This window comes from Corapipo altera, unplaced genomic scaffold (assembly GCF_003945725.1).
Source record: "Corapipo altera isolate COAL_440 unplaced genomic scaffold, ASM394572v1 22b, whole genome shotgun sequence".
Lineage (NCBI taxonomy): Eukaryota > Metazoa > Chordata > Aves > Passeriformes > Pipridae > Corapipo > Corapipo altera.
In genome coordinates, this window is record NW_020884876.1 from 1550327 (window position 1) to 1572685 (window position 22359).

At 37.6% G+C, this 22359-nt stretch overlaps 1 protein-coding gene across 14 annotated transcripts in view; it reads right to left on the minus strand.

The window, feature by feature from the left end:
- Positions 1-22359, minus strand: part of FRYL (FRY like transcription coactivator) — a 165378-nt gene that overhangs the window by 117028 nt on the left and 25991 nt on the right. For 12 of the 14 annotated variants that reach the window (XR_003526494.1, XM_027636271.1, XM_027636272.1 and 9 more), the window contains exon 1: positions 22037-22293. The exons of 1 other annotated variant lie outside the window; for it this stretch is intronic. Coding sequence is in view for 12 of the 13 variants with exons in the window: in XM_027636271.1 (XP_027492072.1) it covers positions 22037-22214 (178 nt within the window). In the remaining variant the exon portion in view is untranslated. Of the gene's footprint in view, positions 1-6894; positions 6986-22036; positions 22294-22359 lie in introns of those variants that run through there. One more of the 14 variants, XM_027636269.1, reaches the window with a different exon arrangement.

The window sequence follows — 22359 nt, forward strand, 5'->3', positions numbered from 1 at the left end:
CTTTTATGTACCCTAATTTTCCAATAATTATTATTCTAATAATAAAAGTAATTAAAACAAAGCAATTCTATTCCTCAGCATTTTATTTTCTTCTATTACTGCAGTTTGGTAGTCTATTATACAAATCATATTTAACTCCCATGAAATCTCTCACAGCATGTAGTTTCTATCAGACCTACTAATATAAAACTCTGCTTGTGGCATTCACATAGGTGACTGGGAATGTTAGGGTTCAAACACTTAATTCATATTTACAGTAGCATGGCCTGGTATCTTTCAGGTTGCACATGTCCCCTTTTATTTAGAATGGTCTTTTCCTCTTTAAGTTTAAATTCACCCTTTATTTTGGACTGTACCTAAGAAAATTTAATAGCTCCCTTTGACTAGCATCATTACTCTTTGTATAGGAATGAGGAAGAATATTTCTTTCTCTGCAGGGGAAAACCTGCATGCACACAGGATATAGTAAACAACAGTTAGCAGTTACCTTTCTAAATAAATAAATGCTATTGTGTCAGTGATCTCTTAAATGCTATTAAACCCCTAATGTCTAAACCTTCCCCCCTCAAATACAAAAGCACCAGAGCTAGAGTGTAAAAAAAAAAAAAGTCAGCAGAAATGGGGTATTTGATATGGGTTGTTGCAATTGGTTTATCTGGAGCTTTCCTGAAGTCCCTGCAGAGCATGCAGTTTATTCCAGCAACAGTAGCTGACAGAGTGGTTTGCATTTGGTGCACTTTCTCCTTTCAACGGCATTCTCTTCCACAATTTGAATCATTACAGAATGTAGTTGTGGGTTTAGCAAAAAGTTTATTACTTTAATACAAAGAATGTCCCAATGGAAAGCTTGTTTTAGTGTATCTGTGCCTGATGAACATAAATAATGTATATCCCAACACATAATGTACTTCCAACAATGCAGGTATCTTATTAAAAAATTAATACGAAGAACCTCACACATGACACTGTTGCAAAAAAAAAATTTTTATTTTTTTTTCTTAAATCACAGTTCAATATTTTCCACGTTTATGTGCAGAGAAGTCCAAGGTAAGGCCCAAAACATCATACCTCCTTAGCTGGTAAAGGATATGACTGCTAAAAATCTGGATACATACACTTCCCTAATCCACGCCCTAATGCCCAACCTACACACAAAGTGTTACAGTATAGACTGCAGGCATCAAACAGATAAAACAGGCAAAAAGCACAAATGTAGGTACGAATGTTTAGCAGTAGTTTAAGCTAGACCAACCCCAAAATACCCAAAACCCCAATCATACCACCTCAGAAGAAAAATGAGCAAATATAAAGGAGGCTCTTGAGAGCAAGACTCAATCTAGCTGAGCTGAGACATCCATACATGCCCACGAAAAGAGGCAGTCAGCCTCTCACTGCTAGGTAGGTGGTCCTGAACAGTCTTTTACACCAGCCTCAACATCTACCCTCCTTCCCTTGAGATGATTCAGTTGGATAATTTCACAACAAAAGAAAATTTGCCACCTTCCCAAGAAAATTTCTGCTGAAGCAATAACCCAAAACAGCTCACTAAAAGGATGAGACAAGTACCACTGTCAGCAGCTGAAAAGGTGACAAGGCTGCATGGCTGGGGGCAAAGCCACCACTTTTGGCAAACACAAGGAGCTCAGACATCTTATGAAACTCCCCTCATCTTCACCCTGCTCACATGACCCACATCTAACGGAGCAGGACTGAAAAAATTCGACAAGTTCAGAACTTTTGCTTCTGTATACCAAGTATTCTTCAGCTTCAGGGTGGTATTTGAGTTTGACTAGCTTAGATGATACAGCCTTTTGTCTCCTTTCAGTCTACATCCCTTTATAGACCTTGTCATTCCAACCCTACCCAGAAACAAAAATACGGAAGGGAAAAAAACTGTCAAACTATCTTCTCCTTCCATAGCAAATTTTACTACACAGAATGTTACTGGCACTTCATTTAACGGAATATATGCCAACACACCATACATCAGGAATTGCAATAACTCATGTGCCTCAAGATGTACTGCACAAGAGGCCATCATTATAAGTCACATTCATAAACAGAGCCAAATATGGAGGTTACACTCCACAATAAATTGGGTGATAAACTACTGACAAAAAATTGCTTTTCCCATGACAACTGACAGACTGTGGAAAAGCCATCATATGCCCCTCCTAGAGCAAACAAATTTGCTGCTCCAGCAGTACAGGGACCTGTAAGTATATTTACTAACAAGAAGTACACTTGGATGCACTTTTTTTAGAAAAGTGGAATTTAGTAGCTTTTTCAAAACTTAACATAAATTTGCACTCATCTTTCATTTAAAAATTTCACTTTTCAATATGTCAAAACAATTTTGGAAGATTTAATCATATGGAAAAATTGTTACATTCTCTGGAAACAGCCTATCAAGTTTCAGCATACAAGGCGACTACTAACATGATTCTTTGAAGTCAAGGTTAGAACTACGAAAAGCTTCCTGTAAAAAAGACTGAACATTTATTTGGGATGTTGAACATTAGAGAAATAAAGTTAATGCCTTACTTGATATCTTACTCATTTAATTTATTTAATTACTATTACTGTTTAAGAAGGCACCAAAAATCATATCTCATGAAAATAAGATTTCTGTAGATAGTAAAATAATATTAATTTTTCCACTGGAATTTAAAAAAAGGTATGAAAGTTCTCTAGAGCACTGACACGAATAACTCTTAACCCAAGTTAAGACAGTCTGGAGGGGAAGCAATCATGTAACATCTCAGACCAATTTTTTTCCTCAGGTTTCATTTTTCGTTGCAGTTTAACAGTTGCTGAGAAAACAAGATGAAATTTATCATACAACAATTTTTTCTAAAATATTAACAAATTGTGCTTTTATCACTTTTAAAAAGTATAATACACAAGCAAATTACAACAAAAGCAGTAAATCTGTGCTTTTGCTAAAAAGCCATGCACACCCCCATATATACTTCAGCTCACTCTATCTCCTCCCAGAGAATAAGACTGTCAAGGAAACATTTGTTCCACAATTCTTCATATGGTCCTTTTTCATATACATTCCTATCATGGCACTGTAATGTGATCTCACCTTTCTTATTTAAATTATAGTTTCATTGCTGTCATATAACAAAAAGTCACGGGATAAAAATGAATCCATTACAGCTATTTTATTAAATACTACACTATCAGAACAGAACCTCTCTTGAGAGCCAAGAATTCATTTTTGGTTGGTAAAGGAGGAAGTAATCTTCAGTCAGACTAATCCTATGGGAAGATAAGGGAGTATTCAACTTCAAGTGCTTTTTTTCATTCACAGTAAGAATGATTCAGAAGTATCTGCCAGGCAGCTCCCCAGTTTTCACATGCCTGTGAGCACCTGGCAGCCACAGGTCCAATAATTCACTTGTTTTTAAAGTTGCTCCATTTCTTTCTGATTTTATAACACAGTTTCAAAACCAACTGCCGTACAGGTAGATGCAGCTCGCTTTCCTGGCAGGACTTTGTTCCCAGGCTCAGAAGTCAAAGTAACTTCAAAAATCACTGTCACAACTCTTATCAAAAGGAGGTCAAGGGCAACGACCTCAACGTAGCTTTGGCAGGCACGATGCTAAGTGCAGCATGAGTTCTTGAAATATATGCATGACTTCTGAATCAAGCTGAGCAAGGCGGTACCAAAAATCTCATGAATCACCTCCAAAACTGATTTACCAGAAGAAGATAGAGATGTGTTTAAGGACAGAAAAGCACCCACAGGACAGGTGTACCCTTCTGTTTAGTCCCTTCTGTTAACCAGATAGAGCACAACTGCAGCACAGCGACAGAAAGATGCATGTTAGTAATTAGAAAGACAATTAAAAAAATTTAAAAAAAAAAAATCCAGAAATAAGTCTTCATTTTCAAACAGGATATGACTATTAATACAGTATATACTGGAAACGCAGAAGAGCTTTTAATAAAGCAGTAATGGGTTGTACTTGTGTTTACTGGAAGCAGTTGTTCCTGTCCAGACTCTAAGTCCCAGAAATACATGCCTAGTTTTCACTAAAAGTTATTTTGTGTCTTACCAAAAGGTATGTATTACATAATGCTTTCCACTATAAGCAGCACCAAATTTGGTTTTTGAACCCCCATACTGCATCAATAATAGTAATTCTCATGGCATCCAGATCTCCTTAACCTTATACAAAGAGGTTTGTAGACAAAATCTGAGAGTTTTCTTACTCTGTTCAATATAAACAATAAAAATTAATATCTTTTCTACAAAATCGAAACCTCAGAAAAATAGATAAAGAGACCACATATTGAAACTGCAATGGACTGAACAATGGAACCCAAGAACACTGAGATACATTATCACAACTAAGATTCCTTAAATACTGTAGAGCCAAGCAACCTAAGGACAAGCCAGTATAAAGCCTCCATTACATCCACAACTTCAGTAAGCAAATAATTCTCAAGCAGGAACATCCTCACTTCGCTGTTGGATTAAAAGAACATTCCTGACTCCATTTAAAAAGGAAGTAATGCCTAAAATTGTTGGCACAGAGACAGCATTCTGAAACTAGGCCGTATGAATGTCACCTCATTGTTGTTACTGAAAGAAAAAAGATCAACTACAATAAAACCTTACCCAGCACTGCAACATGATGCCAGCTTAGCAAGCCCTTAACCAGACCCATGGAGCTTTGGTGTCTCTCTGTTACACACTTAAACACTCTCTGAAGATACTTATTTTTATGTACATGGAAATGCATGCAAGCATACGCACTCCTCTTCTGACATCCTTTAGCATATAAAAATCTTAAGTTATCGTATAAACCATAAAAAGTAGCATTTGCATCTAAAAATTTTATGAAAACAGAGCAGAAACTTTTCTCAAGTAATTTCCTAGCATATGAATGTTTCCAGAATTTCCAAACACATCCCCAACATAAATACTGCGTAATTCCTCAGTCTGCACACACTGCATCACTTGATTAGAAAATGATTCAGAAAAAAGCAACCAGCTTGCCTGCTCCAGCTCAACTCACTAAGGTATGTATCCCTGTGAATCACAATACTTGGAGCCGGTACAGGCTGCACAGAGTGGTCTGCTCCTGGCCAGTCTGCACAGTGAGCATCAGGATGTGACTCTCACACGCTCACAGAGCAGACATGCACCTATGCCACGATCACAGCAATTGTCACGAATGGAGTGACAATTGTGGAAAAAAGTGAAATAAACCTCAGCTATGTAATCAGTGTGCACAGAAAATCGGTTTGTTGGTAGATGATCTAAGTACCACTTCCTGATGAAAGAGTCAGGAAGACCTTATTCCATTGTGCTTACATAACAGAGGGCATAAAGGAGAAAACACAGCATCATATATAACCTCTTGGCAGACACCCTTTTTGTTATTATTATTCTCTATCTTATTACAGCTGATAATTAGCTAGTCTAGATTCTGCAATTTATCTCCTTATCTATTCAAGAATTATTAATCTAGTTGCAGACAGAATTTATTGTAACTGATTTATCCTATAATTTGACTTAGTTTGGAAACAATATACATGAATCAACTTTAAAGATTTTTCATCATTGTCATAAGACATCTTCAACTTCTACTAGAAAATATTAGAAAAATCCTTCTGGTTATCTTTACTTCAACAAAAACATTAGAAACTACCAAGCATGATTACAAGGTATAATTTGGAACAGATATAGTTGATCTGCAAGACACAAACTAAACAAAGTAAAAAGTAAAACCTATAAGGATGCCAATTTTGAAATATTCATTGCTTTATCTTATAAGTCTAGAAGTTATTAGTTCGAACCATGAATTACAGCAGGTAGCGCAAAAGCAAATCAGGTCCAAATGAGCTATTAGGACAAACTAAGTAGCTGCATAAACTCCTAGCACTGATTAATACACTGTACAACAACTAACTTGTTACTAATTCCTTCAAACAAGACAGGTGAAACAAACCCTTTTGTATTGGGGTAAAAATCCTAACGCAGGTATTTTTATGAAGTGTTTGGTGAGTGGAAACTGTGCATCCCAGTGTACCTCAAGCAGCAATTAATGACACATAAAGTTGAGATACCAGATACCTCTACCTTTTGACCTTTTTCATTTTTAAAAATACAAGACACTTAAGAAATATGAAATACTCAGCTGATGTTCAAATACGTCATCTTTATCACCTCCTGGCGACCTGTCATTAAGTTGCTGTGCTTACGTTAGCACAGCCTGCTACACAGCGCAAGCAGCGCCCGGCCCGAGACCCTGCATTGAAGCATGTGTGAAGGGGTGATCTGAGGACAGACTGGTTGTCTGAACCAAGAGCAGCATCCTTGGTTTGCTGGTTCAATTAAGAAAAGAAATCCTCCTAGAAACTCTAGTTTCAAGCCATTTAGAAGATCAAAGTGGGCACTTCTTGCAGCTTTAATAATAGGCTTGAGGCACAAAAATACTGACCCCTGTAAAATACACTGTCTAAGGATGACTGATTTGCTTCAAAGGAGCATTTGGAGTTTGACAGAACTAAGACACAGTGTCAGCATCTGGTAACTCTGCAGAGACGAGCATCTACTTGTCACCTCTCTTGGACAGCAAAGGGTGCAAAGGACTTTATCAGACAGACAACTGCAGCAACAGAAAATAAAAAATAAATATATACATATATAATCTTACACAAGAACTAAGAAGCGGATAGTGCACTTTGCTCACCTCTCACATTGGTACACCAAATTGCACCAGCACACAGCACTGTTAAAAGGTGCTTTTTAAAGGGCAATTTCACATGGCAGCATGCAATAATCACATAAATAAATAAATATATACACATAAACATACATAAAGTAAGATATCTGCTACGCTCCCGTGGTTCGGGGTGCAGCGACATACTTACTGCTGCTGCCGCTCCAGGATTTCAGCAGCGACTTGATACTGATCTCGAAGAAGAGGGAATCCTGCAGGCTGAGCATGGTGCGGGCAGGGCGGAGCGGGGCGCCGGCCGCGCCGCCGCCTCCGCCAGCATCCGCGGGAGGGCCGTGCAGGGCCCGGAGTGACGCAGGGCCCGGGGACGGCGGGCCGGGGGCGGCTCCGGGCGGCACCGACCCCTCCTGGCCCGCCGGGCCCCGCCCCGGGGCCGCCCCCGCCGCAGGGCACCCGCCCCGCCCGCTGCGGGGGCTGCGGGCGCTCCCGCCCTCAGGCTGTACCCGCGCTCCTCCCGAGGGATGCTACCAGACACACGGGCAGGGCGAGGGATCTACCCACCCCCCCGGGCAGCCAAACTACTCGACTACTTGCGGTTACGACCAAAAGGGGCTATGAAAAGCTGTTTGTGCTTTACTGAGTTTTAAATAAACTTCCAACCGATCTGTGAAGATCGGGATGAATTAAATAAACTGCCCAGCGCTGCTCTGCACAGTGCCAAAAGCACAATATGCCTTCTACGCTAGGAGATCAGCAAAATCACAAATGTGAAAAACAGAATCACAGTGGAGGACAGGAAAGCCATAGGTAGTATTCCCAGGGCAGATGCCTGCCAAAGAATCACAGACGATTTAGCTCCAACACCTACAGCCAGTAGCAGTTCTGGACATCCCATCCCCGTAAGTGTTCAAGGCCAGGCTGAACGGAGCATTGAGCAACCTGATCCCGCAAAAGGTGTTCCTACCATTGCAGAGGGTTGGAGCTTAGATGATCTTCAAGGCCCTTTCCAACCCAAACCCTTCTATGATTCTCCTAGCTGTTTGAGGTTGGTTTGGGGTTTTTTTCTTATTTTTAAGGACTTAACACAAATTAAATCTGATAGTTTACCCTGTTCAGTATCATCTCAAACACCACAATGGAAAGTCTCTAAGGTGTGAAGTGTTTGGATTCCAATGACTGCAATGCAATACTGCCTTAAACAGCATTCAGGCTTTAATGCCACTCTTTCAAGATAAAGTAAGATACTTCGCCAATAGCCTTTGCCCACTTCAGCACAGGGTAAAGCAGTTTGAGACAAACCTCCTTCACTCTGCCCACACTACCAGGTACAATCAAAAGGTGGTGGCTCTCTGTCAGCCTGAGGTGGCATATTTACAAAGGTCAAAAACACATCTGAAGGCGTTCCAAAATTTTATTGGACAAATCTAAAAGTAGTCAAAAATTTCAGAAAGATTTCTACATACTGACAGGAAGCAATGACATGGAGAAAATAATGCTTGTTTCCACAACTGCCACCAAACTACACATATAATGCTATCCTTGGGTCAAATACAGAAATTGAGAGAACTGGATACTGAGATTACTGTGGCAGTGGCTGCTAACAGTAGACCTTAGGTCTAATGACTTAGGTCATTAGGTCTACTTAAATTATAACTTGACCCACACCATAGAGATGAACCAAAAAATTAATCATGTGGATCCAAGGCAGACTGATTAAATCTGCTTGAGGGTAATTTTTAAAAAAATCCAGATCATTCAGAACTGACACCCACCCTATACTAGGACTAAACAAGGCATGAGGAAAAAATACGACCTGTACCCTCAGATAAACTCAAATTATCTGAAGTTGTCGAAAAGATTTAGGAACAGTGTACATCAAATACTTTTAAGGTTTGCAGGTTTTTTTGTGGTTTTGGTTTTGTTTGTGGCTTTTTTCATCTATATCCCCCACCCCAAAAAGACAACATAATTATCACTAAAAGGGAGGTAACATAAACCAGCTGATGTCCAGCTAGGAGGTTCTAAATGACAGGTCTAACATGCCACTCCAGCAGGACACTGGAGAAAGGGCAGGAGAAGCCCGTCACTCTCCCAGCTTGGTTCAACCACCAACAGAGCTGCTGTCATTCAGGAGAAGAACCGTTTTATTAAAAGAGAGAGAGACTGGTAACATCACTAAAAATAATCCAAATTTCCCCCTGCAAAAAATATTTTTCTATAACAAGATACTAAATTGCTACCTATATCCAAACAGTCCTTTTTTCTTCCCAGACAGGCATCCACACAAAGCAACTCTTTGGGACATTGCATCAAACTTTCTTTCATAAGCCTGTTTCAGGTAATATTGCCCATGTAGTAGGCAGTATTACTTCATATTCCTTTTCATCACTCCTTTATGAATAAATTCAAAGTTGCACTTCAAACATTCCTTTTTCCTCTTACTAAGTAAGATATAACAGAGGTTGTATTTTGTGATGAGTAGGATATAAAGGTCAGATTTTGGGACTGGCTGATGAATTTCACCACTAATTTGAAAGACTGTATTAATTATGGTTGGTCTCTGACTGCCTTTAACACTGGGCTACAGAGAGTTCTTCAAAGGAATCGTTGTTAACAGTGTGCATTCCAAAATCATGAGCCAACTCTCTCAGCACCTCAAAAATAATGACTTTTTAAAATACAATTTGGGTTCTTTGTAGTTGTCCTTTCCCCCCTCAGCTTTTATTCTTTAAGTTATTAGCACCAGAAACTTATTCAAAAACAAATACCCCGGAAATCCCAGGAGATATACTAAAACAACCCCACAGAAATACTAATCTCCATGTTCCACCTTCTGGAGTTAAAACAACTTTCAACAAACAGTGACGTTGTCAGTATTTCTGTAAAGTAGTGTTTTAAAAATCAAATGAATGTTAGGAAATATTTTTCAAAATTTGTATTTACTTGTGACATTGAAGCGTTTGGCCAAGCAAGTTACATGGTCTTCTGCCATGACATTTGATATTTTATAGCACTGTTATTTATTCACACTACCACCTAATGATCACCATTAATTGGGCTTCCTCAAGGATGCTAGCAATTAATTTTAAATGCTCTTAGCTCAACAGAGAGTATTAGTCCATTAACAACTTCTAAGAAGTGAGAACTGTATGTACCAAGAGTATAAGGTTTTCCTTCCAAAGATTCAGTAGATGTATTGAAGATCAGGAATATTAGGAGCAAAAATATTTTGAGAAGAAGAATGTTCTTTTAATACTACTTGGATACATATGCTTTCATACATACATGCACAGACATGACAAGTTTGATTAAATGGACATAATTAATTTAAAAGATTTACGAACAGCTTACACAAAATACTTTCACCAGCCCTCCCCTCCCCCCTAAAAAAGGAGAAAGCAAGTTAGCAGTACAAGTCCATTTAGCAAGTGGAGTAATCTGTCATATCTTAGACCTATCATAGAAGCATCAGGGTCATAAACATTATCTTACTGTATAACTGTGCACAAGCCTTCCAACATTTCTTTTTTCTCACAACCCAGTTTAAATGCTCTTATAACCAAAGATGACAACAACTGCCATTTCAGTCTTTTTTGGTTTGATTTTCCTTTGAAACTAGCTAATGAAATAACCTACCAGATACTGGAATAAATAGAAGATTTCAGGATAAACCACAAAGTTTGAAATGTAACTTTTTGTTTTATTTTTAATCAAAACAAGAAAAGTAGAAGCAGGAAAGAAAAACTATGGATTACAAGGCTCTGAACCTTGCCAAGCATGGACAAGGTTACTTCACTGAGAAGAACCCAATAAAACTCAACATGCAGTTACAAGATATCATCATCGTGTATTGCTACAACTGTGTTAGAAAATGTCATTCACAGTATGGATTCTCTTCCAGTTCCTTATTCTCAGAAAGGAAAATGAAACGGAGTTCTGGAAAGTACACTGTGTTTAACATTGAGAGCAACAAGTATGACCACTAAAAATAGCTATCACTTTGGTGTATTTATAAGAGGAGGCTTCCATAAGATTAATATTTTACTATTTTACATAAAATGGGAAAGAAAGCACTTGCATTTAAATATAAGTCAATAGCTTTGATCTGGAGTTGGTTTATGTATGAAAAGAAATCCAAAAAGAAACTCTGGAATTGATGATTTGTGCATACTTTCATTAGTAGACTGGACATTACACAGTTCCCATAAATACAGAGTTTACATACGGACCCCAATATCTGCACAGCTTTTGATTCTAGACCAGTTATCAATTTCACTACTAAATGGAGCAGACTGCTATAAAGCCTATCTCTTTGATACTGTCCCAAAAATCAAGGTGAGGTATGCATGAATGAGCACACTGGTATCAGTAATCTCTGAACAGAAAGTGGCAAGAATAGGAGTGTAGGTGATGTGAAGCAGAAGTGCTCAATCTGCAGACACAAGCTGTTTGCACTCTGCTAAAATGATTAATGCCAGTATCCAGTCCACACTATGCTTTCTGCTCAGATATGAAAAACTATTAGTAAAAAGGATGGCTAGAAGCAAATTGCTCAGGCTGCTTCAGCAACCTCATTCTGCAGAATTCAGGCTGCAAATAGACTGATACATTACAAGATTCACGTGTCCTAAGTCCAGCTGCTCCAGGAAGTATTAGACTGTCCATTCACGGTACCATTCATCCATAGCATACCTGACCTGTACAAGCAAAGTCTATTTGGCACTTCAACACATACCTTGTAGTTACCTTCAGCATATGTACAGTAAGCCCAGTCACACGACAGGCAAGATTTGCCCTGAGTGTTTTAAGAAGCTAGAGGACTCAAGCAATATAAGAGATCTGAAACTATCATAGTGTAGATAGCACAGATAACAGAACTCATCTTTATTTGCAGAATTAGGTCTTTAATAAAAATATTTCTAAAAGGAAAACTATACACAGTAGATCAATACATTTACTACAACTGTGTATGCAAAGGCTGTTTGTACAGCTCTCCTTTAATTCAAACAGCACCGTGCCATTTTCTTGGAGCTGCCCAGAGACATTGCTGGCAACTGTTTTGAAAAATGTACATAAAGTAAGTGCCACATGCATACTAACTGCTGCAGCTTTGGCCTGTGGCAAACACTGGTATGCAAGACCAAAACAACTTATGGTTCACCGTGTTCTTTTAGCTTCACCTCTTCAGGCTGAAAAGGTGTGTGCGGGAAAGGGGTTGTTTCAGGACTGAAGATATTGCTGTATATGTTATCTTTAAAGAGTAGTATTTAACTTTTTAAAGTTTGCTTTTAAATGACAGAGAAACAACATAAGTCATATATATAGGTTTCACAGGGAACATTACAGATTTCTAGCTTCATTTCCTTCCCCACCCCTACACCTCATTTGAAGTATTATTCCCCAGTTTTACAATAGTTTTGTTTCTCTAGGAGTATATGCATATCATACTACCTTCCTCCCTCAAACTCCCAAAGCAGCTCTTGCTCTTTTCTACCAAGAGGGCCGAAATAATAGAATATGATTTGTTTATTCATCCCTCTACAAAATAATTTACATTAATCATTCCAGCATAAACACTCAATTTTAAAACCACAGCTAAAGGCATTCTTTTAGGTTACATAAAAAACATGCAGTCACTGTTGCTTCCAAAAGTTTCTTTGCAGTTTTCCGTTCTACTACATTCATCTTCAGGATGATATAGACTGACAGGAAATGCACTCAGGGAAAGAATTACAAATATTTCCCACTTAAAGTAAATTCCAGCTCATTTTGGAAGGACATTGAAGATGCACACCTTTCTTGTAGTCTTTCAGTAAGATCAAAGAGGATATAGTTAATATTTACCTTTTCAGTATGTTAATACTGTCTTTATTGAAGAGTAAGCCTGCCTCAAAAGCAAAAAAAAAAAAAAAAAAAAAAAAAAAAGAAAAAGAATTCCCCACAACTTCCAGGAAAGAATAATTAAATCCTGAACAATTAAACAGTTTTCAAGGTAGTTTAACAAAGACCTTACCACCTTTGCAAGGATATAGACTAAACAGGTATGTGGCCCTTCCTGAAAATCTAGCTTTCCAGATCAGCAAACATCATAAGATTACAAGGAAACAAATAGGTAATAAAAAGGTGAAACATCTCAAACACCGCAACAGGCAGTTCTGAGATGATATTTAACTAATCTCCCTCCAAGAGGAAATGAGACAGGTAAAGCAATACACAAACCTAAAGCTCTTACCACATCTCGAAAGCCTTACAAATCCAAGTTTCTCAATTTTCACAGGCATCCCTGTAATTAAAATTCTAGAAAAGACAGTGATTTACTCCTTCTAAGGTGCTCAATTTCAATCTTCAATGACTGCACAAAAACCTTAAACATATAAAGCCTGATTAGTTATGTTGGACAAGCTAAAATAACTGTATCAGCCTCCTCACTGTGCTTCAGCATTAACATACCAACACACTAGGTTTGGGGAACCAGCTCTTGGGTTTTCACCAGCCTTTTAAATAGAACCTGGAAATAGTTACGGAGCTACAGAAAATCCCTGCTTAGTTGCTGGGCGTTTAAATGGATAGAGTAAGGAAAGGCTTAACTCTGTTACCCTACAAGGCCTTAAGACAACTGCTACAAATCAGTTATGTTTCTATTTTTGTTGCTCCTCCCAAGCTGCTGAATGTCTGTGCCACTTTTACGGGAAACATCATATTTGTATTAAGCGAGGATCAGCTACTCTATCCTTATGGAAAGCATCAGAGAAAAACACCACTGAAAGTTTAGGATTCATCCGGGAAAACTTCAAAGAAAAAACGTTAAAGAAAATCACCTATAGGGGTAAACTCTGCAAGGCATGGACAGGCAATTTTCTCTTGAGGTTTGAGCTCCTGCAATTGCCTTTCCCAATGTTTCAGTTACACAGGGCAGGAGCATGTGGAGTTCCTCCACTCAATATCAGAAATAAATAGAATTACATTAATATGGCATTCTTCACAGTTGAACTAAACTGGCATATTTCTTCATTCTGGAGCCAGTAAATACTTACAGTGCAATTTTTAATGCTTTAGTTACCAGGATATAAACAATTAAGTGCTTTTAATGCTGAATTTTACAGCTTTTGCGTCTCTGCGAAACAACAGATACCCTAGTAGGAACATGAAGCATACATACAAATTAGAGACACTTTTAAGATTAAAAAAAGGTAATTAAAAGGTAAAATACACATTGCTTTGCAAGTCAGAAATAACAGAATTTATGAGTATCATTTCTGAACCTTTATCTTGAGCAAGTGTGCTGTTACATCGAAGAAATGCAAGAAAAGAAATAAAAAAATCAGAAAGAAGAGAACCAGAAGTAGTAACAAACCCAAGGGCAGCTAAATGCAACAGTTAATATAGTAAACACCTAACACACACTAAAAGTTTAAAACAAGGTTGCATTTGTGTGAAAGTTGTGCAAAGAGTTCACAACACAAAGTTCCTTAAAGTGCCTTGGCTGGTGGACTACAAAACAGCCTCTGCCAGCAGATGCACATGGGGGAGCAGCTACAAAGCACAGCACTGCCCCCGACACACAGCAGGCAGCTCTCCATCCATGCACCCCCATCCGGCAGAGCAGATCAAATGGAAAGGGACAGTATCACACCAACACAATCCCTACGAGTTAATGAAAAATGAAGAACTGAAATCAGGTGGTAAAAACATGTTCACATAACGTGAAGAACACGCTTTGGCTTTTTCCATTCAGCAACTGGCTGCTCTTTATTTGAGATGATGACTGGCCGAAGGAAGGATGTTTTTTAATTTCAAAATATTTTCTAACTTGAAACATGAAACCTAGGAAATAATACATATAAAAGCAGCTCATAACTTGTATAAAATGTTGTATTTATCTAGCAAGAAGAACATGCTTTGGCTTTTTCCATTCAGCAACTGGTTGTTCTTTATTTGTCAGTCATATTATCTATCGATACAGCAGATGGATACTGTTCATTTTGCTAAGTGACATGAACATGTCAATTGTCCAAACATACAATGCCCCTATAAATGTGTATGGTATAACTTCATCAACATCTGGGCAAATTAAGCTATTCTGTTCTACGCAGCTCCTTCCATGAAACAGGAGTTTATGGAAATTCCAACCAATAAAGAAAAAACACTTCTAAACTAACTCTAATTAACTGAAAACAACATACTAGATAAATACAATATTTTATACAAGTTATGAGCTGCTTTTATATGTATTATTTCCTAGGTTTCATGTTTCAAGTTAGAAAATATTTTGAAATTAAAAAACATCCTTCCTTCGGCCAGTCATCTTCTCAAAGAAGTAGCTGAGACAAGGCTCTCACTGGATTTTTAAGAGATGCCAAGAGACACCAGACAGTTTTGAGTCAGTGTCTAATATGACTGTGCAACAGTATCCTGATGTTAGAGTATCTGAAGTTTATATTTGCCATGCTGGTCTTATCAATGAGGACTGAAAGTCTCCCAAGCAATCAGGGCCCACCACACGTGCTTGTCACTACAGAACTCATCGGTACTAATGCGCTAAAGGATTATTATTACTTATGTAATATCTCCATATAAGCTGTGCAGCACCCCTTATAAAGTGAGGATATACCAAGTCATAAACATCCAGAGCATCTCATGAAAAACTGCTGCAGAAAGAAATTGAATCAGAAGGTGTCACTGCTAAAGTGATATGGCTTTCTGAAAGTTTTACCTATGTCTTCAAGTCAGTAGTGCATTTGGATTTTTCATAACAAAAATCTTTCTTTTATAAACAAATGCAAACACCAAGAACCTTCGAGCCTGAGCCGAGAACCCTCCTGTATGGGTGGGTTTGTGCTTGAAGGGACCCTTCAGAATCTAGCTGGAGAGCAAGAAGATGCATGTCAAGTAAAACAACCACCACTAACAGCACTTAACAAACCACAGGTATTCTTCAATAGCATTTACTAACGGAGAGAACATATTCCCAAATGAAGACAACACTCATGACATTTTCTTATTTAAAGAGCAACTAAAGGCTATTCAGTGATAAGTTTGAGACACAAAGAATGACATTTACCGAAAGTGGAAACACTTTCCAAAAGTGCCCCCTTGATTAAGAAGTAGTTGAAATTACTTTTCCCTCAGTTTGGATCCACACAATACTTCTTATAAGGAACTCATATAAAGTTACCACTCAGGGGAAGAATCATTCTGTTGTTTAAGAGCTTACAACAAAAGCAACTAGAAACACAGTTTGCAAACCAAGACATAAAACAGTTAACAAATGCAGCCAACAGAAACTACCAAGAGTCATCAAAAATATAATAAATTACCGAAAAATGTCGTATCTGACTCTTCCATTTACTAGTCATATTTTCATTAGAAACAAAGAAAAACCCTAAAGGAGATTAAGACTAGTCATATCACCTACAAACTAAAACTTATCCATTTGAAACACAGAGTTCTTCCCTTTTCAACTGACAAGGGAAAAACTGTTTAACAAAATGTTCCAATTATAATCTTTCTGTAACTTAAATCTGAATTGCTGATATCACTAGTGTAGAATCTTCATATGCAACTGCTGACTTAATCCTACTAGTAAATGCTATAGTGACCTTACAAATGCTTTCTTGAACATCAGGGGTGATATTACTTTGGATTTTTTAGCCCAGTGATAGACTTTGATGTGTTTTAAAGGATAACAGTTTTTTATTTCAAAATAGCTCCTTCAAAATAAGCTGATCTTTTTATTTTACAGGCTGTTCAGCATCTTATATACTCTATCCTGGCATCACTAACAGACATTATTGAAAATAGAGTAAGTTTTAAAATCTGTTCTGCATGCAAGATATTTACAGTATAAATCAAAAAGGAACAGCATGCTAAATTCTTCTTTCCCTCTCAAAATGTCCCTTTCAAGGCCTGTGGACAATTTAGACACAAAGAATTTAAAAGAATATTTGTATGTCCAGTATATCACAGAAAGAATAGTTTTACAGTAGCAGATATCGTTATTTTCACAACAAGTTTCTCCACATCTTCTTGACTTTAGTACTTCACAACTCTCCTTTATCAGCTTTTACAGAATCTTCTGAAGACTTGCTTGGTTTTCTGTCTATGTTAAATTTTCTTTCATCCCCCATGTGTATCGTGTCTCTCCCCTCTCCTTCCAAGTTAAAAGCTTTATTTTGTCCCTCTCACAACTACCTTAAAGTAACTGTGGATTGGAAAGGTCAAAAGATATTTACAATTCCCCACTAAGTTTTATCTGCACTGTTTCAAAGAATTAGCCCAACGTTTCAAAGAATATTTGCAGCTAAATATTGTTCAATTTCATCTTTAATTTTTTTTTCCCTTAATAAACTGGAGTTCTCATTACTTCTTACTCTTCAGCTCACAATCTGCAAGATAGAAAGTCAAAAAGAACAGAAAATCAAAGTCCAAACAGCAGGGTTACTAACATTCACTTCCTAAATTTGCTGTTGGTTCCTCCTCACAGTGTTCCAGTTTGCTGCCTATCTGTTGGTATTGGAAGGAAAGGGGCGTTTCCTATTGGTTTAACCAGTTAAATAGTCTCACCAAAGACAGAGATGCAACAGGAACACTAAAAATGAATATACAAGACAACTATACAGATGGACAGGTTCAATCTCTTGTTGACAGCACTGAGCCATTACATTGATTCAGCTGTCATATGACACCTTACACTAATATACTAATGCCTGAGAAAACCTTTAAAGTGCCAGCAGATGCACACAAGACCCTGCAAATGTGATACAAAGATAACCTATTAAGTGAATAATAGCAATAAAGAAAAAAATGTAAACTCTCTTCCCCAGAGGAAAACAAGTGAATCACCTCCTTATATACATATACTCCACGAGTACCTGTTAAGTATGAAGGTAATTTTAGATCCACCTTTCATTTGTATTGATACTCATCTTGAAAGAAGCACTAAGTTACAATTACCTCACAAATCAACCAAAGTGTATCTGTTGTAAGTTCCTGCATGTCTATTCTTCTGATGAAACCCTAAGACAGCTACAGCAAAAGCACACCAGGCATACAGTCAAGTACACAACACAATTTTTAAAAAAGATCTCAAAAAATAAGGTCAAAAATAATATTTGAGATGTCTCCTAAAACTAAGCCATGCCATAACATTTTTAAAAACGGTTAAATATAACTATAGTCAATTTTCCATATTAAGGTAAAATAAAGAAGTCAGAAGTATACCCTCTTTGCACTTGGGCTGACTTTTATAAAGATTTGCTGGACCTTATTTCAGTTCTTTATTGACTCCATCTGAAGCTAATGCCTTACTTAAAAAACATTTACCCAGTGGTCACTGTATCTGCTTATAAGCAGTAATAATAAAACATATCATCACTGCACTTAAAATAAAACTCAGGAGACATGCTTGTGTTTCCACTTATCTAAAATATTAAAGAGTTCGTTTTCCACAAATCAATTAAAACAGAGGGTATCCAGAAGGTGACTGCTATTTTGGTGATGGTAAGACATCTAATGCTGCCCCCACTAGTGACCCAAAAGGTCCTCTCAGTGAGTTAATTCCCCTTGTCAATTCATCCAAAAAAACTGCCCCAAAAATATTAGAACATTTTCTGCTGGCATTGTGAAATTAATCAGCTCAGGGAAAAGCCACACCAGCACCCAACAGGAGATGGGGAAGGGCTGCACAGCTGGGAGTGAGATTGCCCTTTTCACTGACAGCAAACTGTTAGATCAGCCTGATCCTCTTGTAAAAATGCACTCAAATCAACCCAAAATCTCCTTTCCCTACCTTCTGTTTCAAAGAGCTTCAAGAGCAGGTTCTAAAGGCCCTTAGGAAAGGTTCACTTATTACTTCTTATGGAAAATATACACAGAAAAATTTCCTGGGGTATTACTCAAGTAAAACAATGCTATCTCCAGTGATAAGAAAACAAGGAGAGAGGGTTAGAGATTTTTATGTAAATAGTATTCTGGATCCCAAACAGTATTATGGAGCAGTCTCTGAATACAAGCGAGCAGCTTGTGTCGGACAGGGGGAAAGCCACGGTACTTAGCTGTCCACGGGGAAAGCCATGGTACTTAGTTGTCCACCAACCCCCCCAGTCTTCTCTAACTGAAACTCTGAGCTTGGGTACACAAACTGACTTCTGTTCCACACAGGCACTGGGGCCACGGTCAGCCTTTCCTGCACAAGGCTCATCAGAGATGCAACTCAGAGCTGAAAATGCCCTGCAGAGCTGCTGGTATTACAGGGGCAAGTGCTCACAGGCACTAAAATGCATATCCAGCCCCTGCTAATAACCCTGAGGCAGTTACAGCTCCATTATTCATTTCCTTACCACCAAAGAACACATTCCTGTTGGCTTAGTTTTGCTCTCCTAGCAGGAGCACTTGAAGGAAAGCACATTTCCCATACACAGAAATAACATGGACACTGTGAGCAATGAGAATACTCACGTCACTGATAAAATTAACATCTCTTGTGCAGTTCTTGCAGATGTGACTTACACAGTTGGCCACTTGGACAGTTCCACATTATTAGCTACCCTACCTTACAACACAACCAAAAGCACAGAATGCAACAGAAGGGCACATTTCACACACCACAGGTACAGCTGCCATTTGCGAGTTCACACAGGGCAGCCATGGTGTTCCCTTTCTTTAATGCTACAACCTGAATCTTCCAAGTTCAGCTTTCTATGTTTTATTTGAATTATAGCTTTATTGAGATAGAAATTTTTAAAACTGAAAACCTGTCAACTCTTAAATGCTACAGCAAATTTTAAAAACCTGACTGTTCTTTTACCAACATCTATTAAGCATTGTGATGCATACAATCAATATGCAAATACTACAATGAGTTGTGGCTTTCTTCTACAGTTCTAACAACCTTATACACCTAAAAAGACAGTTACAAAAGATTTCTAAAATACACTGGAAACCATTCTGACAGAAACTACGTATTTTAAAAAGGCACATTAGAGAGTATGTATTTCCAAGGTCCTATTTTCAGCTCTAAAAGAAAGTATATATATACTAATTGAGTTAACATTTTGAAAGATGATACAATAAATACTTTAGTAACCAAAAAAACCAACAAACCAACCAAACAAAACACAAATCCCTCATCACTTGAATTCCACACAAAATTTTTAGGTCAGATATAGTCAAACCCAACTAGATGGTGCTATAAAAATAATACTTTTATGCTTTTGATGCCAGGAATAGTTTTTTTATTGGTTGGCTAGTTTGAGACTTTCTATAATACTTTTGTACTTAAAAATAGTTGTCAGGCTCAGTATTTCACCTAAATTTTCACTAAAGCAAAAATATTCCTAAAAAGTATCAGTAAGGAATAGAAAATAAAAGAAAAAACTAAACCCCGCCTACTTTCAAATTCACACATATTTACAGGACAAACCACCTTAGGTTAAAAAAACCTATTGAGTTCCTCAACAGCTTCATTATGTTAAATTCTGTGGTTCATTAATACCACATCTGCTGACATTAAGCAAGTAAACGTTACAATTTTTTTTCAGATAATTCTATTGTTTTATTACCTGTTTGGTCGGCACCTGCCTTCTGCAGCATACCCAGCTGGTAAACACAGTAGTTCTCTTGCTCTATTCCAGCAGAGCAGTTCATTCCATTACCACGATACAAAAATAGAAATAAGCAGATAATTTAAAGAGGATTCAGCTACTATCTGCTATTGTAAAAGCATGATCCCAGAAGAGACTATAAGTCTGCATTTCCCAAATGACGACATCACAATATTAAGTGACACTAGTCAGGCACTGCTGATTTCCACAAAATCACTCCTAATAATCACCGTTTGACACATATTTAATAACCAAGAGAGGAAAATTCATCTTCAACAGCACAACTGGTGTATTCTATTTTCTTTTCACCTAGCACAAAGACAACTCCATTTGTTCTGAAATTTGAAAAAAATTATTTAATATTGAGAGCTGTAAAGAAACCAGAATAGAGCACAAAAGGAGAATTGATGAGATACACCTATGGAAACATTTAAGTTGTGCACATCACAGTGATATGAGGCTAAAAGACGTTCACCATCAGACACCATGAGCTTCTGATCAGAGTTTTCAAGCACATAAGGCAGTAACAGCCTTAACAGACCTTATTCTGTAAGCAGCCTTCAATAGCCTATACCATTACAACATTAACTTGCTCTAATTAGTTCTGCACAGGAACAACTTGTTTAACAAAACAGAACTGTCACTGCTTTCCCCATTTGCTCATGCTACTCAACCTGACACACTGAAAAAAAGTAGTTTATAATACAATCAGAAAGGCTAAGAGAAGTCTTTCCAAGGAAACCCTTTCTCCCACCACCACTACAAGCTTCATTCCATAGTTAAGGCTGTAAGTTCACCACCCAGTAAGATGGATGAATGCCACCATCTCCCACCTTTGCAGGTAGACACATAAGGGAAAAAAATTTAAAAGCCATACTGATTCCTGAAAACCACACAGCAAATAGTGAAAACTGCAACAGCCTTCAGGATCCAAGATATAAAGGCTCAAGACTGTAGTATTTTAGCTGAAGACAAAAAGAAAAAAAAGTAAAATTGAATTTTTCCATTGCCACCCAGCTGTACTATTCGAAAAAGGAATACAAACTAATTCTACTTTTTATTAGCACAATACACCGTAATATTTAGACATTAATAGGTAGTAAAAAAAAAAATAAAAATAAAAGAAATGTTCATACAAACAAGCTTACTCATGTTCTTAAGTAAAAAATTCTCTATACAATGTCCATATTTAACCTTGACTTATTTATATATTATGTTTATTTAAAATGTGCAATCCTCAAAACACCAAAAAAGGAGAATGTATACAGTTTTGAGATGAAAAAAAAACTGTTAAAAGGAAAGCCTTTGAAAACTTAGTGGATTTGAAAAACAGAGAGAGAAAAGGTGACACAAAACTCACACCCTGCACTGCAGTCACAGATCTCTGTGTAGCACTCTTCTGTCTAGACAACTCTTAGTGCCTCATCTTAGCTACATTATAGTTTAAAAACTTTAACAGAAATTCTTATCCCAAAAAGAGGAAAAAAAGTCACACAGGAATGCAAAGACATGGAGAACATTAGAAATCTTGTAAAATTACTTCCAAATAAGTCACTAAGAAATCACACTGTGACAACAATAAAACAGTTCTAAAGCTAAAGATGCCACTATCATAGTAACTCTGATAAAAAAGGCGTTTTTTTTAACCAAATTTGTCAATTTAGCAAAATAATCCTTATCTGAAGAAAAATACTAGAGATCAGTTTTTACCAGGTTGATGACATGGATACATACTGTAATCAGGATGTAAAACATGTGTCTCTTCATCTTCATCTATTGTCTGCCCCAACGAAAACAGTCTGACACGTCTCATCTTCAATAGCCTTGGAGAGCTTTCATGGGCAGTACTCCCAGCATTCGGAACTACATCACCAGAAACAACAGTTGGAACAATTTTTTTCAGGAATTCCATTTTCACATGCCCTGCGTTCTCAGCATTTACTAAATTCAGCAGTTTAGCTCCACATTACAGCGTGGCTCCCACATCAACTTCCTTGAGCACAGAGGTAGAACTTCTAGTGATGTCACGTTAAACCTGGGTGGTGCCAACACCAGCA